Source organism: Carcharhinus amblyrhynchos, chromosome 15 (genome assembly GCF_965287045.1).
Source record: "Carcharhinus amblyrhynchos chromosome 15, sCarAmb.v2.hapA, whole genome shotgun sequence".
Lineage (NCBI taxonomy): Eukaryota > Metazoa > Chordata > Chondrichthyes > Carcharhiniformes > Carcharhinidae > Carcharhinus > Carcharhinus amblyrhynchos.
In genome coordinates, this window is record NC_137338.1 from 73,951,327 (window position 1) to 73,972,136 (window position 20,810).

General features: G+C 43.5%; 1 protein-coding gene across 1 annotated transcript in view; it reads right to left on the reverse strand.

Annotated features, from left to right (window-relative positions):
* LOC145353440 (succinate--CoA ligase [ADP-forming] subunit beta, mitochondrial-like) overlaps positions 1-20,810 on the reverse strand; it is an 88,723-nt gene that overhangs the window by 52,936 nt on the left and 14,977 nt on the right. The window contains exons 3-4 of the mRNA XM_080204219.1: positions 7,064-7,163; positions 846-1,008 (exon numbers count right to left, since the gene is read on the reverse strand). Coding sequence (XP_080060345.1) covers positions 846-1,008; positions 7,064-7,163 — 263 coding nt within the window. The remainder of the gene's footprint in view (positions 1-845; positions 1,009-7,063; positions 7,164-20,810) is intronic.

The window sequence follows — 20,810 nt, forward strand, 5'->3', positions numbered from 1 at the left end:
TGTCCCCTCGAAAGCTTGCGAGAATATTATCAAATAAATAGGTTGGACTAAAACCTGGTGTTGTCAGACTTTTTACTGTGATTTCAATCTTACCATAGGAGGAGTGGAACAAAGAGAGAGCAAGCAGTAAATGCAATCCTGAGTTTGTTTCACATCAATGTACTCACAGAGATCCAAAACATAAAAAGAACCCGAGCACACTAGAAACTGATTGATCCCTTGTCAGTTCCTCATTTCATTTCTTTTATTTTAGAGATTGAAATTAAATACTGCATAGATGGAAGTACATAATAATACATTTACTGAACCATTTGGATCAAATAAATATTTCATGAGTATATGTAAATTAATCCAAGTGATGAAGTTACAGACCATTTGGTCCACTGTGTTTGTGCTGGTGCATCAACTGGAGCCTTCTATCTAACCAACTTCTTTGTCATTTAATATATGTTCTCATTCCTTTTAAATGATGTTGTGGTCTCTGGCTCAATAGGCACTTGTCATAAAGCATTCCACAGATCAATAAACTGCATGAGAATATTCTTTCAACATTTCTGTGATGTGGTAGGAGTATAAATAGCCACCACTACAATAAAGACATCTTTTTTAATAAAAGTTCACATTGAACACACAAGATGACAACAAAAGACTTTGAACCTAAATCTGAATTCAACATATTCCTAGCAAGTCCCATACTTAAGATCTCATGGATCATGCCCCTAAAGAATATCATAAAAGATGAAATTTATTTTTGATTTATACAACTTCACATAAGAATGAACCACGCATTATGGCAGGAATTAAAATAGCTAAATTTTAAACATTAGTCACTTCTGCTTACTAACCTGAAATGTTCTTTCCAGTGTTATTGCAAAGTAATACTCTTTTCTGGGGTACCTTCGCTCACAGATAAACACTTGATTGCATATCCTTCCTTTCTCACCTGTCTGTTTGGTAAATAACTTCTTTCCAATCATTTTTGAAGAGATATCCCGGACTTCCTCTGGACTGTAAATGAGATAAGTCAACTAACAACTTGCTTTTTATTGCAAATATGAAGCAAATGCTCACAATATGAATGAGGCACATTCAGAATCACTTGATATGAATGGGATAAAAGGCTTTTTAAAGTTAACGTTAAGATACAGTACTTAGAGTAAGGATCTTTTTTCCCTTACACACTTGAAACAAAGGGTTTGATATTTATAGGGTGGTGAGGACAGAAAGGAAAACCTCCAAATCCCAGAGAAGTAGGTGTCCTGCCAAATTTAATGATTGGTCTTTCTCATAATTTCCTTACTCTGTTTACAAACTGCCAGGCTGTTACAAAAGGCTGCTGGCAATTGACAAAGATCATGTGATGTGTATGAAGGGGGCAGTTTAAATTAGCAATCAGGATGGAGAAAGCAGTCACAGGGCATACGACTCGGGGATGACCAAATTGGGGTTAGCTAGCCAAGCATAACAGGAAGAGGTCACGACCAGCTAAACATTTGCTTCAGGACACGAGCTATGATCCTCCTGGTTCACAAGCAACTACACTGTTGGTGTCTAATTAAAATATTTTAATGAAATGTTTTACCTCATCAAGACTGAACACAGTTAGTTCACAACCTGTTTCAGTATAGATGGCATCAGGCACCTACATGGTGGGGTTGGATTTTAAACAGTGCACCCATGGTATGGGTGTTAATATTGAAATAATCTATGTTGGTTTGTTTTATAATCATATAAAACAGATCACTATAGATCCCCAAAGTTGCAATTAATAAACCAATGCCCAATCACTCTCTACTGGGGACAGACAAAACTTACTGCACTGATATGTGTATACATACATACATACATACATTCGTGTCCCTCTCAATCAGTATACACCAAGTGTTCTCCCTTGCCGATTTTTTCATATCTGCTCCATTTCATTTCCCATTACTATGTCTTGCAAGACTTTCCCCTTTGTTGGGCATCTTGCACATTGGGTCAGAAGGGTATCTGTAAAAGCTCCACCATTATCTCCTGTTTCAATCTGCTGTCAGTTTATTTGGAGATAGTTCAAATCCCCTATGATTATCACATTAATTTGTAGCTGCGCTGAATTCATGAACAAAGGATGAAAAATAGAACGCATATGGATTGAGATAAAGATTCAGGAGAGTTATTTTCCATTGTTTGATGATTTGTAACCTAAGTAGAGAAATAAGTATGTAGGACAATCTATGAAATGAGTAAAAATGCCAAATCACTGTGATAATTAGGTTAATGATTGAGAGGGACACAAATAGTACTAAGACAAAATTAAAACTGGAAAAACTGAGGGAATGATGATAGAGTTAAAAGTGGTAAACTGGAGAAAGATGCTGACAGAGATAGAACAACACTGAGTGATAAAAGAACGACTAATAAAATTTCACAGAAATACATAAGAACATAAGAACATAAGAAATAGGAGCAGGAGTAGGCCATCTGGCCCTTCGAGCCTGCCCCACCATTCAATAAGATCATGGCTGATCTGTCGTGGCTCAGTTCCACTTTCCCGCCCTCTCCCCATAACCCTTAATCCCCTCTCCTATCAAAAACCCATCAACCCGCGTCTTAAAAATATTTAGCAAGGCAGCCTCCACCACTTCAACGGGCAGAGAATTCCAGATATTCACCACCCTTTGAGTGAAGAAGTTCCTCCTCAACTCCGTTCTAAACCGCCTCCCCTTTATCTTGAGGCTGTGCCCCCTAGTCCTACTGTCTTTTTTGAGCGGGAAGAGTCTCTCCACCTCTATCCTATCCATCCCATTCATCATCTTATACGTCTCAATGAGATCTCCCCTCATTCTTCTAAACTCTAACGAGTACAAGCCTAGTTTATTCAGCCTCTCCTCATAGCTCAACCCCCTCAACTCCGGTATCAGCCTAGTAAACCTCCTCTGCACTCCCTCCAAGGCCAAAATATCCTTGCGCAGGTGCGGCGCCCAAAACTGCACACAGTACTCCAGCTGCGGCCTCACCAATGCCCTATACAGCTGCAGCAAGACCTCCCTACTTTTATATTCAATCCCCCTCGCTATGAAGGCCAGCATCCCATTCGCCTTCCTGACCACCTGCTGCACCTGCAGGCTGGGTTTTTGCGACTCATGCACAAGGACCCCGAGGTCCCTCTGCACTGTCACCTGCTGCAGTTTTTCGCCACGTAAGTAATAGTCCTTCCTACCATTCTTCCTACCAAAGTGGACCACCTCACACTTGCCAACATTAAATTCCATTTGCCATTTCCTGGCCCATTCGCCCAGCCTATCCAGATCCTTCTGCAGACTCTCCACACCCTCCACACAATTTGCCTTTCCCCCAATCTTGGTGTCATCAGCAAATTTCGACACCCTACACTCGGTTCCCTCCTCCAGATCATCTATATAAATGGTAAATAGCTGAGGCCCCAGCACCGACCCCTGGGGCACCCCACTAGTCACCAACCGCCAATCCGAATAGCACCCATTGACCCCCACTCTCTGCCTCCTATTTGACAACCAATCCTCTATCCACGCTAACACCCTACCCCCAACTCCATGTCCTCTGACCTTCTGCAGTAACCTCTTGTGAGGTACCTTATCAAACGCCTTCTGAAAATCCAGAAAGACCACATCCACCGGCTGTCCTCTATCCACCGCCCTAGACACATCCTCATAGAACTCCAGTAAATTTGTCAGACACGACTTCCCTTTAATGAAACCGTGTTGCGTCTGCCCTATCAAGCAATTCCCTTCAAGATGCCTCGCAATTTCCTCCTTAATGACGGATTCTAACATTTTACCTACCACAGACGTTAAACTAACCGGCCTATAATTCCCCGCCTTTTGCCTGGCACCCTTCTTAAACAACGGCGTAACATTAGCCGTTTTCCAATCTTCCGGCACTTCCCCGGAATCCAGCGACGTCTGGAAAATAACCACCAAGGCATCCACTATAACCTCCGCCATTTCTTTCAGAACCCTCGGATGCATTCCATCCGGTCCTGGGGACTTGTCCACAATCAGCCCCTCCAGTCTGTCGCGCACCACCTCTCTAGTAACAGTAATGTCATTAAGACCCTCCAGTCCTACCACCTTTCCATCGCTGACACCCGGCAAATTATTCACGTCCTCCTCCGTGAAGACAGAAACAAAAAAGTTATTCAAGACCTTAGCCATATCCCCATCCCCTACCACTAGGTCCCCTTTCTCATCCTCTAAGGGACCAACGTTCACCCTAGCCACATTTTGTTTCTCCTTGTCTGTCCTCTTTTCATCAATCTCAGCTCTGAACTTTTCTATTACACACAAGTATGGGGTGATTTTGAATATAATTTCACAATTCCTAGTTACACTAGATCTGTCAAATCTTAATTATTGCCAAAAAAAAAGACATGCTGTTGAAACTTTGCTTTGTAGTCATCGGAACAGACACAAGAATACCAAATTTCAAAGGGAACAAAAAAAAATATACCGTAGGAATAAAGTTTGCAGATTGGCTGACAATCGGACTCTTCCATAGAAACGAGAAACAGGGGTAGGCATTCGGCCCTTCGAGCCTGCACCCATTCATCTTGATCAAATTCAATACCCTGATTCCCCCAACTTCCTCCATATTCCTTGATTCCTTCAGTCCCAAGAACTATATATAATTTCTTCTTGAAATTAGGCAATGTTTTGGCCTCAGCTACATTCTACGGTAGTGAATTCCACGCATTTACCACCCCCTGGGTGAAGAAATTTCTCCTTAGCTCAGTTCTAAAAGATTTACCCCTTATCCTCAAACAATGACCCCTAGTTCTAGGCTTCCCCACCATTGGGAACCATCTTTCTGAATCTACCCTGTCTAACCCTGTTAGAATTTTATAAGTTTCTATGAAATCCCCTCTCTCTCTTCTAAACTCCAGTGAATATAATCCTAACAGACTTAGTCTCTCCTCATATGACAGATCTGCCATCCCAGGAATCAGTCTTTGCTGTTCTCCTTCTATAGCAAGGACATCCTTCCTCAGATAAGGACACCAAAACTGCACACAATACTCCAAATACAGGGCCTCACCAAAGCCCTACACTATTGCAGCAAAACATTCCTACCCCTATAATCAAATCCTCTCACTATGGAGGCCAACATACCATTTGCCTTCTTTACTGCCTGCTGCACCTGCATGCTTACTTTCAGTGACTGATGCATGAGGATTCCAAGTTCTCATTGAGTATCCACCTCTCTCAATTTACCTCCATTCAAGTAATAATCTATCTTCCTATTATTACCAAAGTGGATAACCTCACATTTATCCACATTATACTGAATCTGTCATGCAGATGCCCACATACCCAGCCTGTCCAAATCATGCTAATGGCAACATCTCGACCAATGCGCCAGGGAACTGTTATCCAGGTTTTTGCTGAATTAAAAAAGGGACCACTCTTGCCCATATTCTCTCTGTTTGATGATAGGGACCTATGTATGAATATGTGTAGTTTCTAGCAGGCATAAACGAACCACGTCGGAAGCCCAACAGAATCTTAAATTGGTTGCTGATGGATTTCTTAACATACTCTGGATTGTTCAGTAAATACACTCCAATTGAGAAATCGCACCTAGCATTGGAACGACGTTCTGAGTTGGGTAAGCACAGGCTGGCTGAGTATATTCACTAAGAATTACATGAGCAACCAATTTGAAATTATCAATCGGGGCTCACAATGTGGCTTACTTTCGCTTAATAGAAGCCACATATATATTCCAGAGTCCAGTCCTCTGCAAGCAGAGAGAATGGACAGAGTTTTACACTTCTCCTACGGCAAGTTCTCAGACGGGGGGATTGAATGGATAAGATTACCATCAAAAACTTGCCCACCCAAAGCAAGTCACAATGTCACACTTGCATGGGGCAGGGCTTCAGGCAGGAATTCCACCCTTTCACATATTAAGGCTCTTAAGTGGCCACTTAATGGCTTTTTCCCACCCAGCCTCAATTTCTAGATTGGCAGGACTGAGTAGGGTGGGAAGGTGATAGTAAAACTTTTCCTCACCTCAAGCCGGAAGAGCGCATCATTCTGAATGCACCCTCAGCATTTGGGCATCCTTTCCCTCAGAACACTGGAGCTCCAGGACCCCTCCCCACCTGGTCTATCCCCCAAAATTGTGATAGCCTTCCCCATCCCCCATGCCTGGGGCATCCCTTACCTTCCTGCCCATGGGACCCTCGTTCCAGGCACAGTGCTGTGATATCTGTTCTGGCCACTGCAAGACTGTGCAAGGCCAGATTTAAGAGCTGCCAGCTGATCTGAATGGTATGTGGAACTTCCCTCCAAGGGCAGATGGATATCCTACCCACTGACAATAAGCGCTCACACGGGCATTAAATGGCAGTTGGAGTTCAGTCAGCAGTTGCTTGTTATGTACTGACTCTCAACATGAGAAGCGCTGCTTAGTCACATCATTAAAATCCTACGCTATACATCCAGGCATTATATCTTTTTCAATTAAATAAAAGCATGGGGGACAACAGTTCTCTGGTGCATTTCCAAGTTATTGCCTCAAGCTGAGTCAAATTTGTCTTTCATGAATTTAAACAAAAACTTGGTGGATAACTGTTCCTTGGCACATTGATTGTCTATGTCAAAGCCTTGACCAGAGTCCAATTGCCAACCAACCCTTCCTCTTGCAGTAAAAATTGTTGTTCCTTTAGAAATTTGATAAGACTTGTGTCTGTTCTGATGAATGTAAGACACAATGCTTTAGTAGCATGTCTCTTTTTTTCAACAATATCAATTGACTAAATCATGATGTAGTGAGTCATTTTTGATTTGAAATGCACCCCATTTTAAACTACATCACTTTTCAAGGTAAACACAGCCAATACTATTTAAATGGGTTTGCACCAGCTTTCATTGTTTTCAATCATGTACGTTTAAATATTTTTTCCAAATATTTCTCTAGTGTTTAAAGCTTTGTGTCATGTATGGTGAGAAGAAACACAGATGATGTTACAAGTATCTAACTCCTGTATAAAAACATTAAGAAAGAATTTTAAAAATGTGTTTTATCTTACAATACTTACGAATAAACAATTCTGACTCCTCCTTTCAGACCACCTTCAAATGTCCCTTTCCCTCTGCCACCAGCTAATACTTGTGCTTTTACAACAAAGTCCTTTGAACCTGTAGGGCAGAACAAAAGCCAAAAAGTATAGGCCTCAGAAATAGTTTTCCAGTATTTATAATATATTTACCTGTTCAGTATAGAGTGCTAACATCTGTCAAAATATACATTGCTCATACGTCAGGACTGGGCAAAAAACATTGCCCTACACCTTCCCTAACAGTTTTAAAACAAAAATACAGACACTGAAACAGAAGTTAAGGAATACTGGGACACAAACACATGCACAACCATGTATGCGAAACAATCAAGTCAGTACAGTCCATGAACAGCATCAGCCTGAAGTTACAAAGATGCTAGGCAATCTAGTCCCTCTTTTTGTAAACCTACATTACCCAGACACCATCCCAACACGACCCCACATTCCAAAACTTTCTTCATAAAACATGGCTCTGCTCTCTAATGATCTGCTAAAGACGGAGCCTTTGTTAGCCAAATGGTCTCTAGCAACAGCTGCCCAGCTGCAGTGATTCCCAACAAGCATAATCGTACCAATAATCCTGTAAATATTTTGGGAACTTCACAGTAAGTCCCGATTATTCATATTTTTTTCTTCTAAAATAAAACGTTGCAATGTGGAATTGGTCTGTATCTATGCATTTCATATTCATGAGACATTAAAAGAGACATTCTTGGCAAGAACAATTTCACAAACCATTCCTTGTACTTATCCTGTCAATTTTCAACCCTCTGAAGAAGAAAAAGAAACAGGCTGGTTTCAGATGTCCTTTATCCTAAAAATGTGAAGCAATTTGCAATTATAGAGTTCATTGTTCAAGCGTAAACACACGTGAAGTAAATTAGGAAGAAAGAGCAAGAACTTTTTCCCTTTAATCACAGCCTTATGAGTTACAGCTGGTGGTAACTGCAAGACAGGTGGAACAAGAGAATGAAAAAGAACGATTAAATCAGAGGGATGGGAATAATAAATAAAATACAAGGATGAATGAATGAGAGAGAAGTGAAAAAGAGAAAGGGAAAATAAAATATCATAAATTGCAATAATCACATGTAATAGAGAAGTTAAGAACTGAGATAGAAAAAAAAAGGAACAGACAGGATATGACATACGGGGAAAAAACAAAGTAAAGAAATAGGAAATGTGGGAGGTAAGGTACTACAATAGTTGAGAAGCAAACTGAGTTCCTTTAATTTTCTTGCAGTTTGTCAGTGAGCAAAGGTGTTTTAATTTTCAAACAGACTATGGTGCCTTTCTCCAAATCCTCTGTTTGTGAATACAATTTTAGAGTGATTTGCAATAAACCCTCCTTAGGACTAAATCACAAGTATTGTTTATTCATACATCCAAACCTTGTCACAACTACTTATGCACACAACGTGTAATGACTTCAATAAGGCACTTGAGGTTGGCCTCTTGGAGGGTATGAATTCCTTGATCAAGATCATTATTGCCTGCTCTCCTGCTTAGAGAGGGCAATCAGGCACTGACGTGACTTAACACCCAGGTGGCAACCTTCCACAGAGGAATCTTTACGTCAAGCCTCCTCCACGATGTGCCCTAGCGACGTATTTCTTGCACCAGGTACACAGTCTGAATTATGATGCGCAGCTCCTGTATATAAATCTGGAAGGTCCTTGGAACTCTTTGCAGGCGTGGCCCATTTTTTTTTAAACCAGGACCTTCTCAAAGTCTGGAACATAGTAGCCTCTTGCCATAGCTCTCCCCCATCTGGAACTGTGCCTACGGTTTGAGAGCCACTGCTCAGGAATCTGCTCCTCCAACCATAACTGCGGGGGGCTGTGGATGCCGGACGTGCTGGGTGATGGAACAATGGGGGCGGGGGGGGGGGGGGGGGGGGGGGTGTCCCGTCCAAGACCTTAGAACAGTGGTGCTTGGACCCGTGGTCTCGAGGAGGCGCAACTGTGCAATGGGGTCTTGCCCAAGCATACCCTTGCTCTGATGGAATTTCACATTGGACCCCACTCTAGACCTTCCCTCCCGTATCAGATGCCCCACAGCCTTGTGAAAATGCTGTCCGTGCCCTTTGTTACTGCATGAGACATTTTCTGTATGAGCCGCTGCTGCACATCTTTCACTATTGCTTCCTCGCCCGGACACCTGTTGCCGTCCGGCGTCAGAGATCTCCAGTGGAGGCTCTTCTATGGAGGGATTCTTCCCCACTTTCTTGGGGATCTGGGGTGGACGGTGGTGGTGCATCCAGCACTTCCATACAATAAAAGGTTAAATTGGTTCATGGACTCCCAAGCAACCTGCCTTTTTGCAACAATGTCAAGTCCATGGACCATCTCTATGTTCAATGTCACAGACTGCACACCCTTTTTAGTTTCCTCAAAAACCTTCTCTTGATGGTTTGTTCGCACTTCATTCCCATGCTCCTGATTACGGACGCTCGGTGTGGAGGCAAGCAAGGAAGAAGGACCTCCTCATGAACCTGCTCCTAGCAAAGCTTGCCATAAACAGGTCCAGGCAATGGACACCGAGGGGATCATCCAACCTGAATGATCCTCTACTGCAGCTATATTCGTGGCCAGGTGCCGCTGGTGAGGGAGCATGCAGTGTCCGAGGGCACCGTTAAAGCCTTCCATGCCCGCTGGGCACCACAATGACTGGGGCGCGCTATTGACCTCTTCAATCACATTTTGATTTGATGTTTTAAGTTTCCTTTCCACTTTGTCTTTTGTTTTGAGCAGTTCCCCTCCTTTTGGGAGCTGCCTATTTTAATTTGTCCCCTCGTTAATTTGATTTAGTTTATTTGGTTGGCCCAAAAAGACTGTCATTATTTCTTGCCCCAACAGGGAGCCTGACCTGTATATAAAAATGGGAGCGTCTGATCTGCTGTCTCTCTGAATTCTGACCGTGGACCAGAAGCACTGTAGGGGTGGGACAGAGTTTGTAAATAAAGGAAATTGGTGGTGAAGGGACATGGGCCTCTGAGCCATTACTTCAGCAGCGATGAGACAAAAGAACGACCCCAGGAACTTGCTCGCTTTGCTTGGGGGTAAGCCATTTTTAGCATCATGACTCTGTTTGGGAAACTGGACTCTTGACCCGTGGGCTGTGAAAGACTGCGCCCAATGTGTTACTTTTTTGGGCTAATGACATTGTGGCAAATAAAAAAACAAGAAGCTCAACGCAAAGGCCACAACAATTGCAGCTAGGAAAGGCAATTGGATGCTGGTGAAAATGTTTGGATAATAAATTATGCAAATAGTCCTGCACAATTACGTGTAATGATGTCAATTGTGGGGCTATACAGAATAGGTGTGGATGAAGCCATCTTGAAAAATCATCTGGACCAGGTGTGAGCCTTGAAATCAGTTTGTCCTGGAGCCAACTATGCCCAGTGGGCTGAGAACCAAGGAATGCTCTTTCAGACCAGCCAGCTCTGCCTCTCCATCACTTGTAATTAGGATCTCTGAATCCAAAATGGACATTGCAGATGAAGCCACGGCTACTCCTCCAACACCCAATTAAGGTGACGAGCTAGAATTCTGGTGCTCACATCGCAAGAGACAGGTGCCTGGTAGATACATTCCTCCCACGTTGGATGCCAAGTTGGGGGATCCGGACCCAGTGCTAAAATGTCATAAGAGACCCATGAGGCACATGAACACTGAGATCAGGGAACCTCACCTGAATATAAAAGTCGAGAGTATCAGGTCATTTGGCTCTCTAGATTCTGTCTACAAGAAGCACTCTAGAATAAAGTTTGTAAATAAAGGGAATTTGCTGAAGGGACACCGGCCTCTGAGGAGTTATTTCAGAAGGGGGGATAGGAAAATAGAGTTTTACAACTCAGAATAACTTAGAACAAAGAAAAACTAAAACTAGAAATATTAATTCATGCGAATGTCAGAGTCCAGAAAGTTCAGCTGTGTTCAGTTAGCTGAAAGCAAGAGCTGCCAAATTCCTTCAAAATTGATAACACAGGGAGATAAGGATGACTTACGGAGACCTGGACTACCCTACAGGAGTTGGCAGAAATCTTCAAGGAGGTTTAGACTTGAGGCAGTCTTTGTTGTCAGCCTTGAGTCTGGCTTTGTGTTGACAGGTTGGATGTTAACAGAAGCAGATTGCCCTGGGAGTCCAGGAATGCAACATTACAAATTTCAAAAGGCCAATCAATGTGGCAGTTTCACTATCCATTTCTATATCCCTGGTCAAATTCCAACATTCCCCTTAGTAGAGAATGTAATGAGTTTTAACGGTTCTCTTTGTTACAAGTCCAAGCTAGAGAGACAGACCAGCTGCCGCTCCCTTGATTGTAATGGATCCCACATAACAGGTGCAAGATTACACAAGGATGCGGTTAAGCTTTGTGCTGCAATTACTATTGGAAGTTGTCAGAACTGTGACCACTTGTAAATCATGTAAACTGCAGCAGCCACACATTTGATCCAGCGAAGTTTAATTTAAAATAAGCAGAAAATAAGTTTGATTTAAGCAATTTATGATTTTTTATGTCTTAAGGCCATGACATACACACAGGAGAGAGAAAATGAGAACAAGACTGTAAAAAGAAACAAAGGGTTAAAAGGGGATGACAAATGTAATAAGAATTATGGAAGAGGAACAAGTAAAAAGGGCAATCCTTTAAGTGTACACCTTCACCACATTGTAATAATGTGGGGTTAACACAATTACATTTTTCCTTGGGGCTTTTCCTCATCTAACGGATGCTCTGTAATTGCAAAGCTGAGAATAGAAATATTTTTATTAAAAGCTTCCATCTCTCAGAAATGAGGCTTATCCTAATCCAATCTACTCTGAAAACTCTGCTCACATTTTGACAACTGTGACAAGCCACAGTATTTCAATAAAAGTCAATTCTCCCCATATCCCAATGTTAACGAAGGTAAAGGCAAAATACTGCAGAAGCTGGAATCTAACACAAAAACAGAAAATGCTGGAAAAAACTTAGCAGATCTGACAGCAGCTGTGGAGAGAGAATAAATAAAGGCTCTGACTCTAAACGTTGGCTCTATTCTCTCTCTCCACAGACATTGTCAGATCTGCTGAGTTTTTCCAGCATTCTGTTTTTGTGCCGTGTTAACCAATCCTTTTTAAAGATTCTAGGATTGAGATCCGAATTGACATCTTTGCCAAATACAATCAGTTCTTGGGTCCTACTAAGTTTCACTGTAATCTATTTTAGTTTTGAGTTGTCTGTAAACCAGCAAAAACATTACCTCTGCCCAACTTCAGTGGCAGAAGTATTGAGAGAAAGCAGAATGCGAGTGACAAACTGACAGGAAAGGAAGAAAAAATGAAGTGACCAAGTAGGAACAACTGACTATAAAGTGGGAAGAAGACGCAATTAGGGAGTATACCTGAGACTGGAGGAGATGTAACGGGGGAAAAGGGAATGGGGTGCTCAATAATAATAATTGGAGTAAAAAAAAACGTAATCTTAGAGTGAGGAAGGCAAGTGAAGCATATTTCAGTGGGAAAGCATTTGGGAAGTGATCTTCATCAGGTTCTGAATAGCTATGGAAAAGGACAAATAAGAAACAAGTGCAAGAATATGTGAATAAAGAGATTAATTTCCGTGATTCAAAAAAAGATCTGGCCCAGGTGAACTGGATTCAGAAGTTCATGGACAAAACCATTTTCTACAGTTTTACAAAGACTCAAGTTAGACCACATCTTAGAAAAATTACATTGGCTTCAAATGGAAAATTATAGTGGCTTCAAATGGAAGTGTGGTGTAGATTTACCAAAATGATATATGGATTCCAAGGGTTAAATTACAAGGAGAAATTGCACAAATTAGGGTGTATTCTCAGGATCTTGCTGATCAAAGTTTGCAAGATAATGAAGAAAATCAAATAGTGAGACAGAAAATACTTCCACTGATTGGGGTGTCTAGGACAAGGGGACATTTGGCACATAACCTAAAAGTTGAGAGCCAAGCCTTTTCAAAGTGAAGTTAGAAACAATTCCACACACAAAAGATAGAAGTTTGGAACCCTCTTTTGCAAACAGCATATCAATTGCAAAAAGAGATCAATAGATTGTTAACTAAAGGTGTTAAGGGATAGGGGATAAAGGTGGGTATATAGTGTTATGCCACAGCTCAGCCATGATCTCACTGAATGGCAGAACAGGCTGGCAGGGCTAAATTTCCTCATTTATTACAATTCAACAGAGGCCTTCAAAGCGATGACGGTTCTGGTAAAAGTCAACATTTGCACGAGGACAAAAGGAAGGGCACACAAAAATTGAAATTCCTGGATGGTTAAAGATTAAGTGAGATAGAAAATGAGGTTTAAAGCAATTGCAAAGGTATTAGTGGAGAACTAAGCTGAATATAGAAAGAGATCTAAAAAAAAAGTAATTAAAGGGGCAAATAGAGAGTACCAGTCTAGATTAGTGGCTAACAGAAAAGGGATAGCGAAGGTCTTTTATAAACACTAATAAAAAAATGATCAAAAGGGTGGAACTGATTACAGACCCCAAAGGCAACTTTCTTGTGGAGGCAGAGGACATGGCTGAAGTACTTAATGAGTACTTTATATCTGTCTGTCCTAAGAGAATACTGCTAATAGGGGAAGACAGTAGTAATACAGGATAAGATCCTAAAGGGACGCAAATAAGAAAGTCAGGTGATCAGGGTTGTGACACATCCTAAGCTGATGGAAATACAGGAGGAAGTTGTGAAGGCTCGAGTCACAATCCAATCTTCCTTAGGTAAAGGGAGTGTTTCCAAAAGACGGGAGAATTTCAAATATTACACTCCAATTCAAAAATGGAAACGGGTTAACTAGGTAATGAAGGTATTTCTAGTGTTAAATAGGAAATTCCAGGATTTTGATCCAGCGATGACTGAAGGCAGTACATTTCATTTTAGGTTAGCGTGTCACTTAACAGATGGTGTTCCTAGGCAGTAGAAGTCAAAAGTTCAAAACATGCTGTTAAAGAAGCCTTTTTGATTTAAGTTCCTCTTGAAAATTTACTCACTGGAAAACACACTGCATTGGTCGGAGTACATTTTTCAGTTGTCATATGGGATATCAATCAAGTGGGCTGCTATGGACGGTGTCAAGATTGAGTGTTTTTGGGGCTGTGCTCAGAGATAAGTGGAGAGTATTCCATCAAACTCCTGACTTGTGCTTTGTGGATAGTGGAAGGTTTCTTGGTAGTCAGCAGGTGTCACCCAGTGTAAACTACCCAACTTCTGACCTGCTCTTGAAGTTGACATTTATTTGAACAATCCAGTTAAATTTCTGGTCATTGCTTACCCCAGATTGTCGATGGTGCGGTATTGAACAAGGTTAGTGCTATTTAACTTCAAGGGAAAATGGTCAGATTCTCTTGTTTGCATGGCACAAATGAATGTTGTCCAGGTCTTCTGCATGTAGGCACAAACTGCTTCATTATCTTAGGAATTGCGAAAGGGGCTGAACACTGTTCAATCATCAGCAGATATCACTATTTCTGATCATTACTTGGAATGGAGATCTTTGATGAAGTAGTTGACAATAGTTGGTCCTAGAACACTCCTCCTCCTCCTCTCCCCCCAGGAACCCCAGCAATGATGTTCTGAGGCTGAGATGATTAGCTTCCAAAAAGCAGTATCATCTTCCTTTGTCAGGTATAATCTATGATGTGGAGATGCTGGCGTTGACTGGAGTAAACACAGTAAGAAGTCTCACAACACCAGGTTCAAGTCCAATAGGTTTATTTGGTAGCAAAAGCCACTGGCTTTCGGAGTGCGGCCCCTTCGTCAGATGAGTGAGAATTCCATTCACAAACAGGACATATAAAGACACAAACTCAATTTACAAACTAATGATTGGAATGTGAGTCTTTACAGGTAATCAAGTCTTAAAGGTACAGACAGTGTGAATGGAGAGAGCGTTAAGCACAGGTTAAAAGGATGTGTATTGTCTCCAGACAGGACAGTTGTGGGAATTACAGATAGTGTGATGTGAACCCAAGATCCCAGCTGAGGTCTTCCTCATGTATGAGGAACTTGGCTATCAGTCTCTGCTCAGTGACTCTGGTTGTCATGTGTTTTGAAGGCCACTTTGGAGAACACTTACCCACAGAGGCCAAATGCCTGTGATCACTGAAGTGTTCCTTTCCTGCAGCGTAACATTCGCTGTGTTCTCTTCCTGTTGAGGAACACTTCAGCGGTCATGGACATTCGGCCTCTGATCTTTGGGTAAGCGTTCTCCAAGGCGGCCCTCACAACACACGACAATGCAGAGTCGCTGAGCAGAGACAGATAGCCAAGTTGCACACACGAGGACGGCCTCAATCGAGATCTTTGGTTCATGTCGTACTATCTGCAACCCCCACAACTTGCTTGGGCTTGCAAAATCTCACTGACTGTACTATCTGAAGACAATACACATCTCTTTAACCTGTGCTTAACACTCTCTCCATTCACATTGTCTGTACCTTTAAGACTTGATTACCTGTAAAGACTCACATTCCAATCATTACTTTGTAAATTGAGTTTGTGTCTTTATATGCCCTGTTTGTAAACAGAACTCAGTAAGAAGTCTCACAACACCAGGTTGAAGTCCAACAGGTTTATTTGGAACAGCGTTCCAAAAGCTAGTGGCATTTACTACCAAATAAACCTATTGGACTTTAACGTGGTGTTGTGAGAATTCTTACTGTGTTTACCCCAGTCCAATGCTGGCATCTCCACATTGTGGATAGAACTCCCACTCACCTGACGAAGGAACAGCGCTCCACAAGCTAGAGGCTTTTGCTACCAAGTGAACCTCTTGGACTTTAACCTGATGTTGTGAGCCTTCTTATTAAGATATAATGTAGCCAGTGAAATATTTCCCTTCCCAATTCCTGCTGATATCAATTTTGCCAAGACTCCTTAGTGCCACATAGTCAGATGTTGCATTGATGTAAAGGCTGACACACTCATATCACTGGGATTGACTATTAGTTAATACCAGCTAATAGCATTCACTGACAGCCTCCATTTCTTAATGGATAATCAAGAGTAGACTGTTGCAGCAGTGACTGGACTTTGTCCTCCTTTTTGCGTCAATGACAGACTGAGGGCAAGGTTAAATATGCTGCTCATTTGTTCATGTTTGATTAAATGGGGTCCAGAATCAAAGTTTGGAACCCTTGGCATTACCACTCAGCTGTACACCAGATCCAGCCACTTCTGGTTACCTGTCCTGCTTGCAGGACGTAACACATCCGGAGATGGGGATGGAGAAGTCTGAAATATTGGCAGAAAGATATGGCAGCTCTGAGAGAATGATATTAGGCTATCATTTGACTAGTCTATGGCTCAGATCTTCCAATTTTGACAAGTCACCACAATTGAGTAAGGTTTACAGGGTCAACTAGGTTGGGTGTATTTTTGCCAAGTCCAAATCTGTTAGCTAGCTTTTTGTGTGGTTTTGATACAATTCACTGGCTTGTTCGGCCATTGCCCAAACAGGTGTCTAGAGTCGTACAGAAGCCAGACTAGGTCAGGACAGCTTTATAAAGGATTGGGTATAAAAAGAAAGAAATGCTTAGTCTTTATATTTTTAAAAAACTGCTTCGAGCTCAGGTGGAACAGCGTGTTTGGGAGGATGTCAAGGCTTTGAACAGAATGCGGAAGAGGTTTACTCAGATGGTGAACTTTAGTTCAGTGACTAGACTGGAGAGGTTGGGTTTTTAGTGGTTAAGAGGAGATTTGACAAAAGATGTTCAAATACATGACTAGATTTAACACAGCAAATAGGGAGAAACTATTTCTGAAGGCAGAAGAGTTTGTAACTGATGAGACAGATTTCGTGTTTGTTAGAAGTACCAGAAGAGAAATTAACTTTCTTTAATAAGAACATAAGAAATAGGAGCAGGAGTAGGCCATCCAGCCCCTCGAGCCTGCCCCGCCATTCAATAAGATCATGGCTGATCTGTCGTGGCTTAGTTCCACATTCCCACCCTCTCCCCATAACCCTTAATCCCCTTGCCTATCAAAAACCTATCAACCCGCGCCTTAAATATATTCAGCGAGGCAGCCTCCACCACTTCAACGGGCAGAGAATTCCAGAGATTCACCACCCTTTGAGTGAAGAAGTTCCTCCTCAACTCCGTTCTAAACAGCCCCCCCTTTATCTTGAGGCTGTGCCCTCTAGTCCTACTGTCCTTTCTGAGCGGGAAGAGCCTCTCCATCTCTATCCTATCCAACTCATTCATCATCTTATATGTCTCGATGAGATCTCCCCTCATTCTTCTAAACTCTAACGAGTACAAGCCTAGTTTACTCAGCCTCTCCTCATAGTTCAACCCCTTCAACTCCGGTATCAGCCTAGTAAACCTCCTCTGCACTCCAAGGCCAAAATATCCTTGCGTAAGTGCGGCGACCAAAACTGCACACAGTACTCCAGCTGCGGCCTCACCAATGCCCCATACAGCCGCAGCAAAACCTCCCTACTTTTATATTCAATCCCCCTCGCCATGAAGGCCCACATCCCATTCGCCTTCCTGACCACCTGCTGCACCTGCAGGCTGGGTTTTTGCGACTCATGCACAAGGACCCCGAGGTCCCTCTGCACTGTCGCATGCTGCAGTTTTTCACCACGTAAGTAATAATCCTTCCTACCATTATTCCTACCAAAGTGGACAACTTCACACTTGCCAACATTAAATTCCATTTGCCAGTTCCTGGCCCATTCGCCCAGCCTATCTAGATCCTTCTGCAGACTTTCCACACCCTCTGCACAATTTGCCGTTCCACCAATCTTGCTCGGGTCCGGGATGTCGCATCTGGGCTGCAGAGGAACCTGGAGTGGGAGGGTGAGAATCCGGTCGTTGTGGTTCATGTGGGTGCCAACGACGTAGGCAAAATGCGAACTGAGGATCTGGGGAGGGAATATGAAAAGCTGGGAATGGAATTAAAAAGTAGAACCGACAAGGTGGTCATCTCTGGGCTACTGCCTGAACCAAGTGCAGACGGGTGTAGGGTTGATAGGATTAAGGAAGTGAATGGGTGGCTCAGGGATTGGTGTGGGAGGAATGGGTTTGAATTTATGGGGCATTGGCACCAGTATTGGGGTAGGTGGGACCTGTTCGGGTGGGATGGGGTTGGTCTGAACTGTGGTGGGACCAGAGTGCTGGCGAATCGTGTAAACAGGACTGTAGACAGGGCTTTAAACTAATTGGGGGGGGGGGGGGGGGGGCGGGGGCGGGTGGTGGTGGTGGTGGAGGAGGAGGGTGTGAGGGTAGGTGACATTACGGGGTCTAAAGTTAAGGAGACGGTACAGGTAAGGATAGAGGGAGCAAGGGGCGTGAGTATGGTTGGTGGCGTTCCAGCAAATAAGGTCCAGGTGAAGGCTGGGATGAAGGCACTTTATCTGAATGCGCGAAGCATTAGGAATAAAATGGATGAGTTGGTGGCACAGATCAACACAAATGGATATGATCTGGTGGCCATTACAGAGACGTGGCTGCAAGGTGACAGGGACTGGGAGCTGAATGTCCAGGGGTATCAAGTGTTTAGGAAGGATAGGCGGGAGGGAAAAGGGGAGGGGGACGTAGCTCTGCTGATTAAGGATAGCATCAGGGTGGTAGCGAGGGATGATATTGGAGCCAAGGAGCAGAACGTGGAATCATTGTGGGTAGAGATTAGGAACAGCAAAGGGAGGAAGACGCTGGTGGGTGTTGTCTATAGGCCCCCGAATAATGATCTGGAGGTGGGGCGGGCTGTTAACGCGCAAATAAGTGCGGCGTGCAGGAATGGGACGGCCGTAGTTATGGGGGATTTCAATCTGCACATTGATTGGTCGACCCATGTTGGACGTGGTGGGCTCGAGGAGGAGTTCTTGGAATGCTGCCGGGATAGCTTCCTGGAACAGTGTGCGTTGGAGCCGACGAGGGAGTGAGCTATCTTGGATCTGGTGCTATGTAATGAGGCGGGTAGAATTAGGGAACTTGCAGTGAAGGATCCTCTTGGGGAGAGTGATCATTGTATGGTGGACTTTCTGGTGCAGATGGAGGAGGAGAAAGTGGGTTCCCGGACACGCGTCCTTTGTTTGAACAGAGGGGAGTACGATAGGACGAGAGAAGAATTGGCGAATGTGGACTGGGGGAGCGCGTTGGAAGGTAGGTCTGCTGAGGAGCAGTGGAGGATCTTTAAGGAGACCTTCCTTGGTGCTCAGCAGAAATTTATTCCGATGGTCAAAAAGTACCGTAGGAGGAGAGGTAATAAGCCGTGGATAATGAAGGAGGTGAAGGAAAGTGTTAAATTAAAAGCGGAGGCGTTTAGAGTAGCTAAGAGTAGTGGGCGAGAAGAGGATTGGGAGAGGTTTAAATGTCAACAAAGATTGACAAAGAAGTTGATAAAGAAGAGTAGGAGAAACTATGAAGCTGGGCTAGCGCTTAATATAAAAAAGGATAGCAAGAGTTTTTATAAATATATAAAAAGGAAGAGGCTGGCTAGGGTGAACGTTGGTCCCTTAGAGGATGAGAAGGGGGACTTAGTGGTAGGGATGGGGAAATGGCTGAGGTCTTGAATAACTTTTTTGTTTCGGTCTTCACGGAGGAGGACGTGAATAATTTGCCGGATGTTAGAGATGGAAAGATGGTAGGGCTGGAAGGTCTTGATGACATTACTGTTACTAGAGAGGTGGTGCTCGGCAGACTGGAGGGGCTGATTGTGGACAAGTCCCCAGGACCGGATGGAATGCATCCGAGGGTTCTGAAAGAAGTGGAGGAGGTGATACTGGATGCCTTGGTGGTTATTTTCCAGACATCGCTGGATTCCGGGGAAGTGCCGGAAGATTGGAAAACGGCTAATGTTACGCCGTTGTTTAAGAAGGGTGCCAGGCAAAAGGCGGGGAATTATAGGCCTGTTAGTTTAACGTCTGTTGTAGGTAAAATGTTAGAATCCGTCATCAAGGAGGAAATAGCGAGGCATCTTGAGGGGAACTGCTTGATAGAGCAGACGCAGCACGGTTTCATTAAAGGGAAGTCGTGTCTGACAAATTTACTGGAGTTCTATGAGGATGTGTCTAGGGCGGTGGATAGAGGAGAGCCGGTGGATGTGGTCTTTCTTGATTTTCAGAAGGCGTTTGACAAGGTACCTCACAAGAGGTTATTGCAGAAGGTAAGGGGGCATGGAGTTGGGGGTAGGGTGTTAGCGTGGATAGAGGACTGGTTGTCAAATAGGGGGCAGAGAGTGGGGGTCAATGGGTGCTATTCGGATTGGCGGATGGTGACTAGTGGAGTGCCCCAGGGGTCGGTGCTGGGGCCTCAGCTATTTACCATTTATATAGATGATCTGGAGGAGGGAACCGAGTGTAGGGTGTCGAAATTTGCTGATGACACCAAAATTGGTGGAAAGGCAAATTGTGCGGAGGGTGGGGAGAGTCTACAGAAGGATCTAGATAGGCTGGGCGAATGGGCCAGGAAATGGCAAATGGAATTTAATGTTGGCAAGTGCGAGGTGGACCACTTTGATAGGAATAATGGTAGGAAGGATTATTACTTACGTTGAGAAAAACTGCAGCAGGCGACGGTGCAGAGGGACCTCGGAGTCCTTGTGCATGAGTCGCAAAAACGGAGCTTGCAGGTGCAGCAGATGGTCAGGAAGGCAAATGGGATGCTGGCCTTCATAGTGAGGGGGATTGAATATAAAAGTAGGGAGGTCTTGCTGCGGCTGCATAGGGCATTGGTGAGGCCGCAGCTG